Source organism: Phyllobates terribilis, unplaced genomic scaffold, assembly GCF_046119375.1.
Source record: "Phyllobates terribilis strain yellow unplaced genomic scaffold, ASM4611937v1 Scaffold_264__1_contigs__length_2628131, whole genome shotgun sequence".
In the NCBI taxonomy this organism is placed as follows: Eukaryota; Metazoa; Chordata; class Amphibia; order Anura; family Dendrobatidae; genus Phyllobates; species Phyllobates terribilis.
The window spans coordinates 875,966-897,478 of NW_027363024.1; the positions used below are offsets into that span (position 1 = coordinate 875,966).

Consider the following 21,513-nt stretch of genomic DNA (forward strand, 5'->3'; position numbering starts at 1 on the left):
ATACTGTATATGGGTGTATATATATGTATACTGTATATGTGTGTATATATATGTATACTGTATATGTGTGTGTATATGTATACTGTATATGGGTGTGTATATATGTATACTGTATATGTGTGTATATGTATACTGTATATGGGTGGATATATGTATACTGTATATGTGTGTATATATGTATACTGTATATGTGTGTGTATATGTATACTGTATATGGGTGTGTATATATGTATACTGTATATGTGTGTATATATATGTATACTGTATATGGGTGGATATATACAGTACAGACCAAAAGTTTGGACACACCTTCTCATTTAAAGATTTTTCTGTATTTTCATGACTATGAAAATTGTACATTCACACTGAAGGCATCAAAACTATGAATTACCACATGTGGAATTATATACTTAACAAAAAAGTGTGAAACAACTGAAAATATGTCTTATATTCTAGGTTCTTCAGAGTAGCCACCTTTTGCTTTGATGACTGCTTTGCACACTCTTGGCGTTCTCTTGATGAGCTTCTAGAGGTAGTCACCGGAAATGGTCTTCACCTCACAGGTGTGCCCTGTCAGGTTTAATATGATAAAGTGCTTTATTCTTTGTCGGGTCCAGGGGTCCTGTAGAATGTGAATCCCTTGTGCCAAGACAGAAGAAAAGTTGCTGAACACTTGGTACCCCAAAGTGATCAATCTATTTGCCAATCAAGATGCCCTGCAGTTGATTAATGCGGACAAATTGGATTCCTTTTATAACTGCGTCTCGACTAGCGGGGTGCCTCAAGGGTCTGTCTTGGGCCCTATATTATTTAATATATTTATTAATGATCTAGTGGAAGGGTTGCATAGTAAAATAGCAATATTTGCAGATGATACTAAACTTTGTAACGTAGTTAATACAGATGAGGATAGGGCACAGCTACAGGAGGATTTAGATAAATTGGGGAGTTGGGCCAAAAAATGGCAAATGGGGTTCAATGCCGATAAATGTAAGGTCATGCACATGGGAAAGAAAAACAGCAGTCACCCATACATATTAAATGGGAAACCGTTGGGGAAATCTGACATGGAGAAGGACCTGGGCGTCTTGGTTAACAGCAAATTAAATTGGAGTGCCCAGTGTCAGGCAGCAGCTGCGAAGGCAAATAGAGTCATGGCATGCATCAGAAGAGGAATAGGGGCATGTGATGAGAACATTGTTCTTCCTCTGTATAAAGCGCTGGTAAGGCCGCACTTAGAATATTGTGCACAGTTCTGGGCTCCGGTACTCAGGAAAGACATATTGGAGCTAGAGAGGGTACAAAGGAGGGCGACTAAGGTAATAAAGGGAATGGAGGGACTAGAATACCCAGAGAGGTTGTCCAAATTAGGCCTATTTACGTTGGAAAAGAGAAGGCTTAGGGGAGACCTCATAAACATGTATAAATACATCAGGGGGCAGTACAGAGATCTCTCCCATGACCTGTTTATACCAAGGATGGTGACTAAGACGAGGGGGCACACTATGCGTCTGGAGGAAAGGAGGTTCCTGCACCAGCATAGAAGGGGATTCTTTACGGTCAGAGCTGTGAGACTCTGGAATTCTCTGGGAGAGGAAGTGGTGATGTCCAACTCACTTAATGAGTTCAAGAGAGGACTGGACGCCTTTCTTGAGAACAATAAAATTACATCTTATGCTTAGTGATAGTTAATTAATCCAGGGATTTAATCTGACTGCCAGATTGGAGTCGGGAAGTGAATTTTTCCTCAATGATGTAAATTGGCCTATACCGCATGGTTTTTTTTTGCCTTCCCCTGGATCAACGCTGCGGAATAGCTGCAGTGCACAAGAAATAGGCTGAACTGGATGGACGCTTGTCTTTTTTCGGCCTTTTAAACTATGTAACTATGTAACTATGTAACACTTATGTCCAAGCAGGTAAAGGCGGCTGCAAGATCCGTGATATATAAGGATTCATGTTCATTATTGTATCTCTGGATCAGACATAGACTCAGAGTGATACAACTAAATAGACCCTATAGGGGTAAAGTTGGCATATCCGGGGGGAAATATATCCCAGATTTGCCAAACTGAGCCAACTCATGAAACACATGGGTACATAGGAGAAGAAAGAGTTAATTGGCGTAAAAAATATAAATTTTTATTCCATCAAGTTAAAAAACGTACATAGTAAAAAGAGAAATGACATAATACGGATAGTATAAAGACACTAATTAGATTACCAATGTAGCAAGATATGTTACAAAGTATACATATATGGTCATGCATATGGTCACAGTGGGACATGAGCAATATAGATAATATAGCATAAGGTTAGTATATCAAGACAATCCAATGAGTGTAATAATATATCAAAAAGTAATCCATAAGTATTCCATAGTCATTGGATTTACACTTGCCATATGCATCAGGTATCCATCTAAATAATGCTCCTGCCCACAAATAATCAGATACATGTCACATAAAACATTTTTTAAGGTAGTCTCTTACCACAAAGAGTGCCAAAAAGGAGGGTAAAGTGCATAAAGGAACGCACAGTGGCAGAGTGGTATTCCCATCTCATATATTTATGGCACTTCCACAGTCTGAGGACGCACATTCGGCTGAAGTATATTGCTGCGCAGGGACATGCCGGGTCCCTGAGCTGCAATGCATGCCGCCAGCCAATCAAAGGCCAGTAGCTGATGTCGGCGTGCCAGTCACGAGCGACGCATGGAAGTGACGTCATGCGCTGCCCTTGCCGGCACACTGAAATCAGCTACAGAAGAAGACGCCGCATGTCGTGGGAGCGCAGGAAGGTAAGAAGAATCATTTATTTTTGTTTATTTAATGTATTAGAAAAGAACGACAGAACATTATACCAGGAAAGGGCCAAGGATGGGGAGCATTAGACAAGGAAGGGGCTCAGGGTGGGGAGAATTAGACAAGGAAGGGGCCCAGGATGGGGAGCATTATATAAAGAAGGGGCCCAGGATGGGGAACATTATACAAGGAAAGGGCCCAGGATAGGGAGCATTATACCAGAATGGGGGTCATTATACCATGACATGGGCCAGGATGAAGGACATTACACCAGGAAGGGCACAAGGATGGAGGTCATTATACCAGAATGGGGCCTAGGATGGGGGACAGGATACCAGGATGGAGGACATTGTTATAGGATGGGGGACATTGTACCAGGATTGGGGACAATGTTACAGGAAGGGGCCAGGATGGGGGACATTATTACAGTAAGAGGCCCAGGACCAAGGACATTATACCAGGAAGGAGCCCAGGATTGGGACGTTATTGCTGAAAGGGGCTCAGGATGGGGGGTATTATACACAGAAGGTGGATATTATAACAGGAAGAGGCCCAGGATCGGGGATATTATAACAGGAAGGGGCGCAGGATGGGGAACATTATACCAGGAAGGGGCCTAGAATGAGAGACATTATTATAGGATGGGGCTACAATGGGAAACATCCAAGGCAGGGACGAACACGCGCATCATTATCGGATCTAGAATGCTACAAGGGCCCATACATCTGACCAACATGCTGGTGGGGGCCCAGGTCCAAATTTTGCACATCTGCAGGAACATGGCATATGGCTTAACAGTATGTCATATGTTGGGAAGGGGTTAAGCTACAGCACATTACATAGCCTCTTGCAGCTATATCAATGGAAAAATTAAAAAATGTATGGCTTTTTGAAGAAGGGAAGGAAAAAATGCAAAACAAAAAATGATCCGGTCCTGAAGGGATTAAGGAGTTCCCACCCACAGTAAATGTTGTCACTCAGCTTAAAATCTTCACTTGCTTATTAGCAGAAGCTAAGGTTTCATTAGGATCTCCGAGGCTAAAGTTACATGCGGCTCCAGCTTACATGTAAAGGGGATGGTATCAAGGAGTCTCGCCAAACTTTCCCTACAAATGTCCAACAATTCAGAATTCATATCCATTGATAATTTATCTTCTAAAATGATAGCATTTTTTTTCTATCCTTTTCATTTTATGTGTAATTAACTTTTTGCTCTCCTCCTTTAAGCAATGGGAGGAACGACTGATAAGGATCCAGGAAACCATTGATGAATGGCTGAAGGTGCCGACCCAGTGGCTTTAATCTTCTCTTCTGAGGACATCATGCAGCAAATGCCTGAAGAAGGACGCTTATTCCAGACTGTGGACAGAAACTGGAGAGAGATCATGAAACATTGCGTTAAAGACCCGAAGGTAAATGGATGCTTCATGGTGGACTGATACAAGAAAGCACGGTCATCTTGCATCCAGGATTGATGTTTTCCAAGAGTCCGTGTCCTGATGCTTCCATCACAAGGATCCCGGGTTATGGGGCTCCGCACTGCCTGGACTCCAGCCTCCCGCATCTTCTATTTTCTATCCAAATAGGTTCTAATTTTTCTTTTAATATAAACTATTGGCAAAATAGTCAATGAATGTGACCTTTTTTCAGTCTCTATAACTATATAATGGAATCTTACTTATGGGCTATCTACTTTGTATTAGGTTTTAAGCGCCACTTCTCTGACCGGACTTCTGGAGAAACTTCAGGACAGCAATGTGCTTCTGGATAAAATCATGAAAGGGCTGAATGCCTATCTGGAGAAGAAGAGGCTTTTTTCCACGGTATAGTCCTTTCACTTGTTGCAATGATTGTATATATTCCTTAAATATTTTTTTTTCTTATTTAAACGCATTGAAATCATTTTTGTAATTGGATTTCATTAATAATTTTGCACTGTTTGCCTTCTATTGGCTCTGTGTTGCGCTGGCTATTGGACTTATTTTTAATCTGTCTTTTTTCAGCTCCTCTTAGCCAATTTATGACCACAGATCACATCAAAGCTGAATGTGCAGGAAACAAAAAGCCTAACGGTGCAACATTTTTAATGAAACTGAATTGTCGCAAATACTCGCAATTAAATGGGTATTCCCATCTCCAAGATCCTATCCCAATATGTAGTAGGCGTAGTAATAATAATAATATTAGCAAATACCTCCAATTAGAAGTGTAGTATAGTTCTTCTGATTCACTATGTCGCTTTCCCCATGTGCAAGGCATTGCAGTAGCTTCGGTATCCATGGTTACGACCACTCATATAGTGACAGTTATTTGCTAGTGGTCGTAACCTAAGCTACTGCAATGCCCTGCACATGGGGTAAGCGACAAAACAAATCAGAAGAACTATACTAAACTTCTAATTGGAGGTATTTGCTAATATTATTATTATTACGCATACTACATATTGGGGTAGAATCCTGGAGATGGGAATACACATTTCAGTTAAATAAAAAAAAGTTCCCAAAGCTGGATAGCCCCTTTAAGCTAACCATACGCATGACATATGAGATACCCGTGGTCTGAATGGTTATTTGGCTATTTCTCCTGACTCCCACCTATTCTGCTGAACAGTCATGTGGTTTTAATGGGGAGAGAGGAGAAAGTCGGTACTGGACACCTCCGGCAGCGGGTTATCTCCCCTGAGAACCAAAAGACCGGGTATTGAAATCCCATCTGCCTGATCCTTCTGGCCCTGACATCCTCTATCGGGGGAGAGTCAGGAGACCCCCATACACATCAGTGGGTAGGCCGGTCCTGCTGCAATCGTCAGGTTTAAACTATTTTAATCCAATGTGTATGGGGACTGAATCTTTACTTTAAAGCTTTGCTTTTCTATTTTCTCACATAGACACTAATACAAATGGCGCCTGACCCAATACTTTAATGACATCTTTATCATATTGTGCATTTTCGCTTTAGCTTTTTCTTCCTGTCCAACGACGAAATGCTAGAAATTCTCTCTGAGACTAAAGATCCTCTGCGGGTCCAACCACATCTAAAGAAGGGCTTTGAAGGCATCGCAAAGCTGGAGCTCCTTCCTAACCTGGACATCAAAGCCATGTACAGCACCGAGGGGGAACGCGTAGAGCTCATCCAGACCATCTCCACCTCCGAGGCTCGGGGGGCCGTGGAGAAGTGGCTCATCCAAGGGGAAGATGTCATGTTAAGGAGCGTGCATGATGTTATTGCTCGGTCACGAATGGTACGGATCTACCTACAGACCAAAAGCATTAATTGGAACTAATCTAGTCTATATATATAATCGTCTTATCCCGTCTGTCTGTCTGTCTGTGTGTCTGTGTGTCTGTCTGTCCAGGAAATCCCGCGTCGCTCATTGGTCCGGCAGCGGCCAATCAGCGCCGGGGGATTTCTAAAAAAAGATGGCGGCCGTTAGCGGCTCATCTGCGGGACGGAGCTGAGCGGCGATGCAGCCGGGAGATGACCGGCGCAAGGCGCTCATCTACCGGCCGGCAACAGCAGAAGGAACCCGACCGACGGACCCATCTGCGGGATGGAGATGCAGCCGGAAGATGAGCGCCGCGAGGCGCTCATCTCCCGGCCGGTAGCAGCGGAAGGACCGCCGGCGTCGCTGACCTCCATGCGGAAGGGAGGACCGGGGAGCGGCGCTGCGGGTCGGGATACTTCTGCTGTGAGCGCCCGCTATGTCCCGGGTTCTCGCAGTGGAAGTAGCCGCACAGGCAGCGCCGCTCCCCGGTCCTCACCAAGACGATTCGATGATTGATCGCGGTCTTCGGACCCGACCAATCACTGATCTTAGCGCAAAACTTAAACACCGCTGTGCTGATTGGTCGCCGACGCTGCCCGCGACCAATCACCGATCTTGGCTCCACATTTAAACACCGCTGTGGTGATTGGTCGCGGCCGATATTTAAATTTGGCGCCAAAATCGGTGATTGGTCGCGGCCGATATTTCAATTTGGCGCCCAAATCGGTGATTGGTTGCGGTCAGCGTCCGTGACCAATCAGCACAATAGTGTTTAACTTTGGCGCCAAGATCAGTCATTGGTCGCGGGCCAAGACAGCGACCAATCACCGAAATGTGCGGCACTTTTAAATAGCGTCCGTGACCAATTGGATGTCAGCGCCACTCCCCGGTCCTCCCTTCACACCCTAGCCGCATGGATGTCAGCGCCGCTCCCCGGTCCTCCCTTCACACCCTAGCCGCATGGATGTCAGCGGCGCTGCCTGTGCGGATACTTCCGCTCCGAGAACCCGGGACATGAGCGGGCGCTCGCAGCAGAAGTATCTGGACTCGCAGCGCCGCTCCCCGGTCCTCCCTTCACACCCTAGCCGCTGATGTCCCCACTGTATCCGCATGGTCTTACAAAGGTCCGGACATTTGTGTTAAAAATCGCTGATTGGTCGCAGGCGCTGCCCGCGACCAATCACCGATTTGGGCGCCAAATTTAAATATCAGCCGCGACCAATCAGCACAGCGGTGTTTAAATGTGGAGCCAAGATCGGTGATTGGTCGCGGCCGATATTTAAATTTGGCGCCCAAATCGGTGATTGGTCGCTGGCAGCGCCAGCGACCAATCAGCGATTTTTAACACAAATGTCCGGACCTTTGTAACACCATGCGGATACTGTGGGGACATCAGCGGCTAGGGTTTGAAGGGAGGATCGGGGAGCGGCGCTGCGGGTCGGGATACTTCTGCTCCGAGCGCCCGCTCATGTCCCGGGTTCTCGGAGCGGAAGTATCCGCACAGGCAGCGCCGCTGACATCCATGCGGCTAGGGTGTGAAGGGAGGGACGGGGAGCGGCGCTGACATCCAATTGGTCGCGGACGCTATTTAAAAGTGCCTCACAAATCGGTGATTGGTCGCGGTCTTGGCCCACAACCAATCACGGATCTTGCCGCAAAAGTTAAACACTACGGTGCTGATTGGTCGCGGACGCTGACAGCGACCAATCACCGATTTTGGCGCCACATTCAAATATCGGCCGCGACCAATCACCGATCTTGGCTCCACATTTAAACACCGCTGTGCGGATTGGTCGCGGACGCTATTTAAATGTGGCACCAAAATCGGTGATTGGTCGCACCCAGCGTCGGCGACCAATCAGCACAGCGGTGTTTAAATGTGGAGCCAAGATCGGTGATTGGTCGCGGCCGATATTTGAATGTGGCGCCCAAATCGGTGATTGGTCGCTGTCAGCGTCCGCGACCAATTAGCACCGTAGTGTTTAACTTTGGCCGCAAGATCAGTGATTGGTTGCGGGCCAAGTCGGCGACCAATCACCGATTTGTGCGGCACATTTAAATAGCGGCCGCGACCATTCACCGATCTTGCCGCCACATTTAAACACTGCTGTGCTGATTGGACGCGGACGCCGGACGCGTCCAATCAACGAGATTGGCGCCAAATTTAAGCAACGCTCTGCTGATTGATCGCGGTCGCTGGCCGAGATCAATCAGCAGTATTGGCGCAAAATTTAAACAACGCTCTGCTGATTGGTCGCGGTTGTCGGCCGTGACCAGTCAGCAGTATTGGCGCCAAATTTAAACCTCACTCTGCTGATTGGTCGCAACCACCGGCCGTGACCAATCTGCGTTTTTGGTGCCAAATTTAAACAACGCTCTGCTGATTGGTCACGGTCGCCGGCCGAGACCAATCAGCAGCATTGGGGCCAAATGTAAACCCCGCTGTGCTGATTGGTCGCGGTCGCCGGCAAAGACCCATCAGCATTATTGGTGCCAAATTTAAACCCTGCTCTGCTGATTGGTCGCAGCCGCCAGCCGCGACTAATCAGCGATTTTGGTGCCAATTTTAAACACCGCACTGCTGATTGGTCGCGGCCGCCATCCGCGACCAATCAGCGAGATTGGCGCCAAATTTAAACAACGCTCTGCTGATTGTTCGCTGTCGCCGGCCTCGACCAATCAGCGATTTTGGCGCCAAATTTAAAGAATGCTCTGCTGTTTGGTCACGGCCGGCGACCAATCTGTGATTTTGGCGCCGAATTTAAACCCCGCTCTGCATCGCTCTGCTGATTGGTCGCGGTCGGCGGCCATGACCAGTCAGCAGTATTGGCGCCAAATTTAAACACCGCTCGGCTGATTGGTCGCGACTAATCAGCGATTTTGGTGCCCAATTTAAACACGCTCTCCAGTCCTCACTAACACGGTTCGCTGATTGGTCGCGGCCGCCGCCCGCGACCAATCATCGATATTGCCGCCAAATTTAAACACCGCTTTGCTGATTGGTCGCGGTTGCCGAACGCGACCAATCAGCGATTTTGGCGCCAAATTTAAACACAGCTCTGCTGATTGCACCCGGTCGGCCGCATACCTATTCTAGAATACCCGATGCATTAGAATCAGGCCACCATCTAGTTCTTTTATATTTGTATAAGATTATTTGGCGGCAGTGAATGATTTGTGGATGATGTATCTCTTGCAATAGAGCCAGGTAGCAGATCTTCTACCTGCAATCGGTAGAAATGAATTTGCTAGATAATACTAGTAAGGTTGTCCCTCTCTTAAATGCTTCTGTCAACGTAATTTAACTTTCTTTTTTAAAAGGCATACCCTGCGACTGCAAGAAAAGACTGGGTGAGGGAATGGCCGGGACAGGTCGTGCTCTGTGTGTCTCATGTTCTGGACAAGTGAAGTGCATGAAGCTATCGACAGTGGCCCGGAGGTACGGCATAAGCTCCTTTACTGATCAAGGTTGCTTCACTATAAACAGTCATGGCCGGAAGTGTTGGCACCCTTGAAGTTGTTCCAGAAAATGAAGTATTTTTCCATAAAAAATTGCATGTGTATTTTCTGTTATACACATGTTTATTTCCTTTGTATGTATTGGAACAACACAAAAAAAGGCAAATTGGATATAATTTCACACAAAACCCCATAAATGGGTCGGACAAAATTGTTGGCATCTTTCCAAAATTGTGGGTAAACAATTTTGTTTCAAGCATGTGATGCTCGTTCAAACTCACCTGTGGCAAGTAAAAGGTGCGGGCAATATGAAAATCACACCTGAAACCTGATACAAAGGGGAAAAGTTGACTCAGTCTTTGCGTTGTTACGTGCCACACTAAGCAGGGAGAACAGAAAGAGGAGAAGAGAACTGTCTGAGGACTTGAGAACCAAAATTGTTGACTAATATCTTCTTTTTGTGTTGTTCCAATATACACAAATGAAATAAACATGTGAACAACAAAACGTGTAATTGTAATAATTTTCTGGGAGAAATACATATATATACATTCATAGACAGACTTCATGAGTTCTCCTGCTAATAGACTGTCATACCCAGAGACGCAGCTTATAGGAGTTTCCAGGGGGGGATATACCATTGGTGCAACAGAGGTAAGGGGACCCACATTCACATCCAAAGATGCAAGCAGCTTATTTCACAGTACGTTATTAGACTGCAAAGAGCCCATGTAGTGTTCTTGCCCAGGGGTCTTCTCCTGGGGGTTGCAGTTGTACAGCGGCTCAATATCTTGAAGGTACCCAAAAGGCTCCATAGTATTGTTGGGATTTTGCATTGATTCATGCATCTTGTCTAGAGATGCGCAACTAAATTTGCAGGACCTTGGTCTAAGAGAGCAGGTTAGTAGTCTGTGGCTGTTGGATGGGAGCCTTGCTAACCGCCTCTTACATGCCGGCATCCCTGGCTCCTCTTTTGATTAGCCGGCCAGGCGTGATGTCATTTGTGCCTCACACCACAACTATGACATCGACATCAAAAGAGGAGCCGGAGATGCCGGTTCACGGGGCTCCGGTCCTGCGGCCGTGGAATACTGACCGGACTGTTGGACCAGAGTCCTGCAAATCCATTCGCTCATCTCTACTCTCGTCATATCTACCAATAAGGGAAGACATTGTATGGGATTTCCCATAATACCAGCATAAAATTAATCCATCTGCATTGAGTTTTCCATGCTGTTTGTAGCAGGGTTTTATAGAGGTACATCTGGGTATTTGGAGCAATTTGCGAGGAGGCAAATTGTCCCAGCAGACTCGCAGCACATTGGGGGCTCTCGTCACCATAGAGGGGCACGCTCGTGACGTGGTCAGGGAAATGATCGAAACAGGTTTGTGCAAACATCATGGCTGGCAGCAAACTTTCCAATACCATTTTCTATTTATTATACACTACATGGAGAAAGGTATTGTGCCCCCTCCACATTACACCTACAGGGGCTTTTATGGCCTCCTATTCTAATCCATATCCAGGATGTTAATATGGAGTCCGTCCCTCTACAGATATCACAGCTCAGTATGCCGAGCACCTTCATACATTTCACCATATTCCTATGTTCTTTCCATATCTATGTTATGTTCCCCCCTCTTTTCTTTGAGTTTTCATAGGACACAATTGATCTTGTCACAGTAAAGCAATCTTGGGGTGTACTTACAATGACGTCTATGGGGCAGTAGTCATTTCTGCATATTGAGATGGTGGTCCCTATATAGGAATGTTTTGGCATCTGTAGGTGTCGGCATCCCCTGTATATGACTCATTGCCACAATTGATCTTCTTTATAGTCAGTGGTTTGGATGGCCTAGGTGCGGTTTGTAATATTTTCTATCAATGGTGTGTGTGCCCTCCTCTGTGCAGTGTCGTTCTATAACCATGGATGGACTAATAAAGGGGTTTTATGTCAATTCCTTTAATGACCTTTTGTTCGGTTTCTTTGTAGGTATTATGTCATTCTCCGAGTGGTCAGCCATTCTAAGCCTGAGCAGACATATGGCAATGTAATTGATGTGTGCCTGACATTGTTCTTCCCTATGTGGCGGTGACATATTTATGCTGCCATTCTCCAGTATTTGTTCTAATTAATCATCCTAAAGGTGTTTAGTGGGGTTGAGGTTGAGAACGTGTGGGAAACAGTTCTGCTCTTCTATTCCCTTAGGGTTGGAAGCTACAATTGTTTAAAATGTCTTGTGCTGAAGCATTAAGATATCTTTTCACTGGAACTAAGGGGCCTAGACCACCCCCTAAAAACAAGGCCATACCTCCACCACCAAACTGCCCAGCGGGCACAATGCAGTTAATAGGGTAACGTTCTCCTGGCATTCACCAAATCCAGACTCGTCCATCAGATGCCAGATAGAGAAGTGTGATCCGTCACTGCACAGAACAGGTCTCCTCCAGAGTCCTGTGGTGGCGGCTTCACACCACTCCATCCGACGCTCGGCATCGTGCTTGGTGATGTAAGGCTGCATGCAGCTGCTCGGCCATAAAGCTCCAGGCGGGGGCGCAGTGTTTGTGGTGATGTTGTTACCAAAGTAGATCTGGACTCTGCAGTTATGGAGTCAGGAGAGCGTTCTGCCCTCTGCTCCTCAGCACTCAGTGACCCCGCTCTGTAATGTTCTGGGGTCTCCTGAGTTGCTGCAGTTCCTTCCACTCCTTAATAATATCACTCACATGTGATGGGGGAAGATTTAGGAGGGAAGAAATGTAATATCCAGACTTGTTACCCCGGTGGCTCCTATTACAGGACCACGCTGGTATCAGAGAGCTCTGCACCACCAGCCGTTCTGTCATATGTTAGTAACAGCACACCGCATGGGAGGGCGGATGTTATACACCGGGGGGCGTGGGGATTGATGTTATACACTGGTGGGGGGCGAGAGTCTTAATGTTATACAAGGCCGAGGGGCCAGATGTTATACCCTAGGGGTACGAGGGGCTAGATGTTATACTGTCCGAGGGCTGGATGTTATACACTGAGGAGCAAGGGGACGGATATTATATACCGGGGTGAGGGGACGGATATTATACACCGGGGGGCGTGGGGACGGATATTATACACCAGGGGCGAGGGGACGGATATTATACACCAGGTGCGAGGGGACGGATATTATACACCAGGGGTGAGGGGACAGATATTATACACCAGGTGCGAGGGGACGGATATTATTCACCAGGGGCGAGGGGACGGATATTATACACCAGGGGTGAGGGGACAGATATTATACACCAGGGGCGAGGGGACGGATATTATTCACCAGGGGCGGGGGGACGGATATTATACACCAGGTGCGAGGGGACGGATATTATACACCAGGGGTGAGGGGACAGATATTATACACCAGGTGCGAGGGGACGGATATTATTCACCAGGGGCGAGGGGACGGATATTATACACCAGGTGCGAGGGGACGGATATTATACACCAGGGGTGAGGGGACAGATATTATACACCAGGTGCGAGGGGACGGATATTATTCACCAGGGGCGAGGGGACGGATATTATACACCAGGGGCGAGGGGACGGATATTATACACCAGGGGCGGGGGGACGGATATTATACACCGGGGCGAGGGGACGGATATTATACACCGGGGGGGGCGAGAGGCCAGATGTTATACACAAGGGGGAGGGAGCGAGGGGACAGATGTTATACACCGGGGCTGGGGGCCGGATATTATGCAAAGAAGGGCTTGGGGTTGGATGTTATACAGTGGGGTTGAGGGGATGGATTTTATACACTGGCGGGGGGGGCGAGGGGACGGATATTATACACCGGGGGGGCGAGAGGCCGGATGTTATACACCAGGGGGAGGGAGCGAGGGGACAGATGTTATACACCGGGGCTGGTGGCCGGATGTTATACCCTGGGGGCCAGATGTTATGCAATGGAGCGCTTGGGGTTGGATGTTATACAGTGGGGTTGAGGGGATGGATTTTATACACTGGCGGGGGGCGAGGGGAGAGATGTTATACTAAACTAGGGCCGAGGGGTGGATGTTATACACCGGAGGAGGCGAGAGGCCGGATTTTATAAACTGGGGGCTGAGAGTCCGGATATTATACACCGTGGGCAATGGGACTAAATGAAAAAAGCAGAATTCGGTGACTAGGAGTTTTGTCCTATAATGTATGTGCATTTGTCTTCCCTTTAGAAACTCTCCCTTGTGATTCTGCAGTGTCTTAGAGGTTGACTATCTTTTCCTACATTCCTCAGGAGTTTCTCATGAACAGACTTCCGGTGGCTTGCCCAACTCCGCTATTACTGGGAGAATGAGAATGCGAGAGTGCGAATCATCAACTGCAATGTGAAGTCCGCCTATGAGTACCTGGGCAGCTCCCCACGCCTGGTCATCACTCCGCTCACTGACCGATGCTAGCGGACTCTGCTATGATGTGATGGGTTATGCTCAGAAATGTTTTTGACTTTTGTATGATGCATGAAACTTATTAGCAATTATTATTGATATTTCATACCAGTTCTTTCATGTTTCATTGGTAGATCGGTGCTTTTTATCTAAATCTTGGTGGAGCTCCAGAAGGTCCGGCCGGCACAGGAAAAACTGAGACCACCAAAGATTTGGCCAAGGCGCTGGCCGTGCAGTGTGTGGTCTTTAACTGCTCTGATGGTTTGGACTACATAGCAATGTCAAAGGTACATACAATGTTAAGCTGCTCCATTGCAGATAATAAACTGACTCCATCCGATGTTCTGCTGACATCTTTTGATTATATAGTACAGACCAAAAGTTTGGACACACATTCTCATTTAAAGATTTTTCTGTATTTTCATGACTATGAAAATTGTACATTCACACTGAAAGCATCAAAACTATGAATTAACACATGTGGAATTATATACTTAACAAAAAAGTGTGAAACAACTGAAAATATGTCTTATATTCTAGGTTCTTCAAAGTAGCCACCTTTTGCTTTGATGACTGCTTTGCACACTCTTGGCGTTCTCTTGATGAGCTTCAAGAGGTAGTCACCGGAAATGGTTTTCACTTCACAGGTGTGCCCTGTCAGGTTTAATAAGTGGGATTTCTTGCCTTATAAATGGGGTTGGGACCATCAGTTGTGTTGTGCAGAAGTCAGGTGGATACACAGCTGATAGTCCTACTGAATAGACTGTTAGAATTTGTATTATGGCAAGAAAAAAGCAGCTAAGTAAAGAAAAACGAGTGGCCATCATTACTTTAAGAAATGAAGGTCAGTCAGTCCGAAAAATTGGGAAAACTTTGAAAGTGTCCCCAAGTACAGTTGCAAAAACCATGAAGCGCTACAAAGTAACTGGCTCACATGAGGACCGCCCCAGTAAAGGAAGACCAAGAGTCACCTCTGCTTCTGAGGATAAGTTTATCCGAGTCACCAGCCTCAGAAATCGCAGGTTAACAGCAGCTCAGATTAGAGACCAGGTCAATGCCACACAGAGTTCTAGCAGCAGACACATCTCTACAACAACAGTTAAGAGGAGACTTTGTGCAGCAGGCCTTCATGGTAAAATAGCTGCTAGGAAACCACTGCTAAGAACAGGCAACAAGCAGAAGAGACTTGTTTGGGCTAAAGAACACAAGGAATGGACACTAGACCAGTGGAAATCTGTGCTTTGGTCTGATGAGTCCAAATTTTAGATCTTTGGTTCCAACCACCGTGTCTTTGTGCGACGCAGAAAAGGTGAACGGATGGACTCTACATGCCTGGTTCCCACCATGAAGCATGGAGGAGGAGGTGTGATGGTGTGGGGGTGCTTTGCTGCTGACACTGTTGTGGATTTATTCAAAATGGAAGGCATACTGAACCAGCATGGCTACCACAGCATCTTGCAGTGGCATGCTATTCCATCTGGTTTGCGTTTAGTTGGACCATCATTTATTTTTCAACAGGACAATGACCCCAAACACACCTCCAGGCTTTGTAAGGGCTATTTGACCAAGAAAGAGAATGATGGGGTGCTACACCAGTTGACCTGGCCTCCACAGTCACCAGACCTGAACTCAATCGAGATGGTTTGGCGTGAGCTGGACCACAGAGTGAAGTCAAAAGGGCCAACAAGTGCTAAGCATCTCTGGGAACTCCTTCAAGATTGTTGGAAGACCATTTCCGGTGACTACCTCTAGAAGCTCATCAAGAGAATGCCAAGAGTGTGCAAAGCAGTCATCAAACCAAAAGGTGGCTACTTTGAAGAACCTAGAATATAAGACATATTTTCAGTTGTTTCACACTTTTTTGTTAAGTATATAATTCCACATGTGTTAATTCATAGTTTTGATGCTTTCAGTGTGAATGTACAATTTTCAAAGTCATGAAAATACAGAAAAATCTTTAAATGAGAAGGTGTGTCCAAACTTTTTTCTGTACTGTATATACACACACATATATATACTGTATATATACACACACATATATATATATATATATATATATATACACACACACACATATATATATATATATATATATTGTATATATACACAACACATATATATTGTGTATATATACACACACACACATATATATATATACTGTATATAGACACACACACATATATACTGTATATAGACACACACATATATATATATACTGTATATAGACACACACACATATATACTGTATATAGACACACACATATATATATTGTATATAGACACACACATATATATATATATATACTGTATATACACACACATATATATATATACTGTATATATACACACACACAAATATATAGCAACAGGGCCCCGCTGCGTCCTCTGTGTCTCTGTACAGATATAAGTGTAACACGTACTGGATCCAGCACAGGTGACAGTCTGCCATAGAGCTGACGTGCAGTACATACACTGTGTTATGGGGGCGCTCACCTGTGCGGACCCCGCTCTCCGGCCGCTACTTCTTTGCTCATATAAGGTCTCATTCTGCCATTAAACAATTCGGTTGTCATGGCAGCGGAGGTGGGGCGTTGGTAGGGGGTGTGTCTGGTATAGGGCAGATTGGGGCGGGGCTGTCATGCAGTGCTTGTCTCATCCCTGTAATTTCCTGCTGATGCCACCTGGTGGACAGCATTGGTCAGTACACGCTGAGAATGCTACATTTGCATTGTACTGTGGGAGCTGCTGGTACTACTGGTGCTTCCTGACTGCTGTCCCTATGAGGTATGCAGTATGTCACATGGTGGGGGAGGAACATTTTATATATGTATATGCACTGCTCAAAAAATAAAGGGAACTGTGCGGCCCTCCAAACAAATGCCACCCCACACCATTACTGACCCACTACCAAACCGGTCATGCTGAGGGATGTTGCAGGCAGCAGATCACTCTCCACGGCGTCTCCAGACTCTGTCACGTCTGTTACATGTGCTCAGTGTGAACCTGCTTTCATCTGTGAAGAGCACAGGGCGCCAGTGGCGACTTTGCCAATCCTGGTGTTCTGTGGCATTTCTTTGGATGGCCGCACAGCCCTCCTTGTGCTCGGCAGAGGTAGCCTGACTGCCATTAGGTACCGAGATGAGATCCTCAGACCCCTTGTGAGACCATATGCTGGTGCGGTTTGCCCTGGGTTCCTCCTAATGCCGGACAATGCCAGACCTCATGTGGCTGGAGTGTATCAGCAGTTCCTGCAAGATGAAGGCATTGAAGCTATGGACTGGCCCGCCCGTTCCCCAGACCTGAATCCGGGACACATCTGGGACATCATGTCTCGCTCCATCCATAAAACGGACAAACAACACAAATATTGGTTCTATCTTTTACACATTTGGGGTAGCCCTTAAGAGGGCCATTGGGTCAAAGAGAGAGAGAGAAGAGAGAGGGGAGGGAGAGAAGAGAGAGGGAAGGGAGAGATACCGGGAGATACCAAGAGAGGGAAAAAAGAGAGACCCAACCAGTGCAAGGCTAAGCCGGGCAGGCGGCAGCGGCTATTTATACCCACTGCTGATCTCTGATTGGTGGAAAATCTGGGTATGGCTGCTCTGATTGGTGGAAAAACTGGGTGTGGCTGCTCTGTGATTGGTCAGCATTATGACCTCACAGTGGCGATGACTCATACCTCCTGGGTGGTTGTTTTTAATGTATTTTTTGTTGTAACATTTTGTATGGCTGTTTGGTGCAGGGGGTGGGGTCGGGAGTATTTTAACCCCTGCACACCCCCATGACCATATGCCTCGACCCGTAGAAGCGTGATAGACACGCGAAACGGCCGTCGTCCGCAAAAGGCGCCGCTTCCCTGTATTTTTAATGGAAATGGAATAAAAGAAGATTTTATTAAATCGGTGTGCCACCTCGCTTTCTTCATGTATGAGTAGTATAATAATGATGATTTATCCTGGGGATGGGTTATCAATATCAGATCGGTGGGGCTCCGACACGCGGCACCGGCTCTACCCATCAGCTGATTGCAGCGCTCAAGTGTAAATAGTGTGAAGATTGAACATCACAGCTCCATTCACTGTACTGTGGGTCCTGCAGATCAGCTAATATTCATGTAATAGGAGCTGATCTGCAGCACCAGGGAGCGGCCACTACAGAGTGAACAGATCAGTGATTTTTCAGCTCCTCAACACTGTTTACATCTGACCTCGGCCGAAGCTGCAAACAGCTGATTAGTGGAGGTGCCGTGTGCCGGACCACCACAAATCTGATATTAATGAGCTAACCAGGGGATAAGCCATCAAAATGTTTGTCCTGGAAAATCCCTTTAAGGCCCACCTGCACATAATAAATATATATATATATATATATATATATATATATATATATATATATATATATATATATATAGCAAAGAGTGGGAAGGGGTTAATCAAAGGCTCATAAAACGGACAAACAACACAAATATTGGTTCTATCTTTTACACATTTGGGGTAGCCCTTAAGAGGGCCGTTGGGTCAAAGAGAGAGAGAGAAGAGAGAGGGGAGGGAGAGATACCGGGAGATACCAAGAGAGAGAAAAAAAGAGAGACCCAACCAGTGCAAGGCTAAGCCGGGCAGGCGGCAGCAGCTATTTATACCCACTGCTGATCTCTGATTGGTGGAAAATCTGGGTGTGGCTGCTATTTATACCCACTGCTTATCTCTGATTGGTGGAAAATCTGGGGGTGCCTGCTCTGTGATTGGTGGAAAATCTGGGCATGGCTGCTCTGTGATTGGTCAGCATTATGACCTCACAGTGGCGATGACTCATACCTCCTGGGTGGTTCTTCTGGGCAATTCTGTTTTCTGATTGGTGGAAATTCTAATCAGCATTATGACCTCACAGTGGCCGTGACTCATGTTTCATGGACTGTTCTATCTGGGTGACCTGAAACATGCTGATCTCTGATTGGTTGAAATTCAAGTCATCTTCATGACATCACAATCGAGAAGAATGAATATCCAATTTACTTAATATAAATGACCAGCAATGCTGTTCTCTTAATGGTGGAAATTCAAGTCATCTTCATGACATCACAATCAGCATGTTATTACTGCCGATATGTCCAATTTTTTTCCTAAATTTCCTACGTTTGTCCTAATTTATTAGCACATATATACCACTCATTCCTACAATCAAAGGATCAGGAAACCCCTCTGAAATCAATATCCTACAATTTACCCCAACAGCAAAAAAACAACTATACACAAAATACCAAAAGGTATATCAGATTATTAATGAGCAAATAAAAGACACATAAAAATAATTTTTAGAAATGTGTAGAAAAAATGCTGTAAAGTAAGAACGCTTCAAAAATAGAAATGTTAATGATCTATTTAATCAATTAACAAAATACAAGTGAATGAACAAACGAAAAATCTAGATCCAATCAATATTTGGTGTGACCAACTTTTCACTTTAAAACATCGTCAATTCTTCTAGGTACACCTGCGCAAAGTCAGGGATTTTGTAATAATGCAGTCAGGTGTCTGGTCATACACCATGGCAATGTAGCACCCTGAGGATTCGGCTGCTACAGGGGTATTGCACCTCAACCCAGAGGTGTGATATTCCACTCCCGGGTAAGGAAGGAGTGTGGAACTGAGCTCGGTAGGCTGCATGCACTACACACATCCCATTTCCGAGGAGCAGACCGACGGTACTCCCACTTAGAAATGTGCAGGTACGACCGAGTCTGTTCCTGGTTGGAGTGGGAGGGGGGTGGTACATCCCAAGTAGTGTAGGGGCAGATAGGGGGAGCAGCCTGGGTAAAGTTAGGAGCTCATTGGGTGCTGGTCACCTGAGCTCACACATAGAGGGTGTATATAAGGTGGGCACCAACTAAGAACAGGGTCAGATGCAGAGAGAAAGTCAGGAGCAGAGGAGAAGAAAGACCCAGAGTGAGAGAGGAGAAGAGAGAGAGACCCAGAGGGGGAAACAGCAGAAAAGGACTCCAAGATCCCAACTTAGATCCCCGGGTGAAGAGTCGGCATCAGGGTACCGGAACCCAAGTTGGTGGGGGTAAAAACATTCCCCAGCCAGAGACCGGAGACCGTGGGCAGCGTTTGCCACGGTCACCCACCACATCCACCCCGAAGGCACACCACATGAAGGGTCAGGGAACCCAAGGCCAAGGGTGTCCCAACAGAAGGCCCGAGGGAGCTGGACCTAGGTGGATCACTGGTGGGGACGGCCAGAGAACGGGACAGAAGGAGAGCTCAGGGCCACGCTCCGGACTTGTTTGGGGGTTGGCTGGATCCAGGACCTGGTGGACGCAGCACGGCTCGGGTGGTCACTCGAAGCTGGAGTGACCAGTACAACATCTGCAGTAAGTAAACACCCTTAACTGCACAACCCGACTCTGTCTTCACTGCCGTCTGCACTGCACCACCACAACCCCCATCCTCTGCACCTGTCCCCCCTGAGGCTATACCCCACCCGTTGGGGGTTATACCATCACAAGCTGCACCTACACCATCAGCCTCAGCGGACCCTGCTGCAGCGGCGGCCACAGTGACCGCATCACAACGGGTGGCGTAGTCGACACAAAAGAACTCTTAATAACATCTGTAGGACTGCCACATAACACTGAGTTTGACGCCCTGGGCACGGGCCGGGTCACAGCCGCTCGGAGACTACAACCCCCCATCTGATCCGGTGCCGGGTATTCCCCTCAAAAAGGAATATGTCCCAGGGGGCGCGTCAACTTTGGCGTAGTCGGCAGGATTACGTGCCCGCAACACCCGGGTACTGCGTGCCTGAAGAAAAGTGCAAGTTTACCTCAGAAAGAAGTCTCCCGCCGGTTCCGGAGGGTCCACGCCATCGGACCCCATCACAGGTCGTTTCCCGCCGATTGTCCGCCATTTCCAGCTTGTTCCCGCCATCTGCAGAGTTTCCCGCCACTGGGCGACGCTTCCCGCCAAATCCGAAGATTTCCCGCCTTGGAAGAGCAGCGGACGCCATTATGGGCGTGCCAAAGGAGGGCAAGAGGCCGCCTCCCATCGTGGGCCGGGACAGAAAATGGCGCCAAAAGTGGAAACCGCCCCCACCAACAGAGACTGTGATGCTGGAGGTGTCTGTCAGCGTGAAAGAACTACCCCTGGAGCTGACAGTCACCGAGTTGCCCCGGGACCGCCCTCGAAGTGGGAGGAGACGAAAGGAAAGAACGAAGATGGGTGCCGCCTGGAGCAGTCTGGAGCGAGCGCACCCGGAGGCAAGAAGCCTGGAGAGGAGTAGCGGAGGAGCTTACCCGGAGATGGAGAGAAAGCAGAACAGCACCGGCCCGCTGGCCAGGAGTCTGCTAGAGACCGAGGAAGGAGAGCGGAGCAGCACCGGCCCGCTGGCCAGGAGCCTGCTGGAAGAAGAGCAGAGCAGCACCGACCCGTTGGTCAGGAGCCTGCTAGACACCACGACCCCACTAGGCCTAGTGGAGGTCCTTGCACAGCTCCCCCGAGACCGGGAGTGTGCACAGACTGCACTGGAGGGCCTCGCACGGAGGATGGCCCGGGTACAGCGCGAGATAT

General features: G+C 47.1%; 1 protein-coding gene across 1 annotated transcript; it reads left to right on the top strand.

Annotated features, from left to right (window-relative positions):
* Window positions 1-5,767: 5,767 nt before the first annotated feature.
* LOC141219326 (dynein axonemal heavy chain 12-like) lies at window positions 5,768-14,411 on the top strand. Its single transcript, XM_073666088.1, has 3 exons — window positions 5,768-6,045; window positions 9,391-9,508; window positions 13,798-14,411. Exons 1-2 carry the CDS (start codon window positions 5,788-5,790, stop codon window positions 9,475-9,477), a joined length of 345 nt encoding a protein of 114 aa, XP_073522189.1. The 5' UTR covers window positions 5,768-5,787; the 3' UTR covers window positions 9,478-9,508; window positions 13,798-14,411.
* The last annotated feature ends 7,102 nt before the right edge of the window (window positions 14,412-21,513 follow it).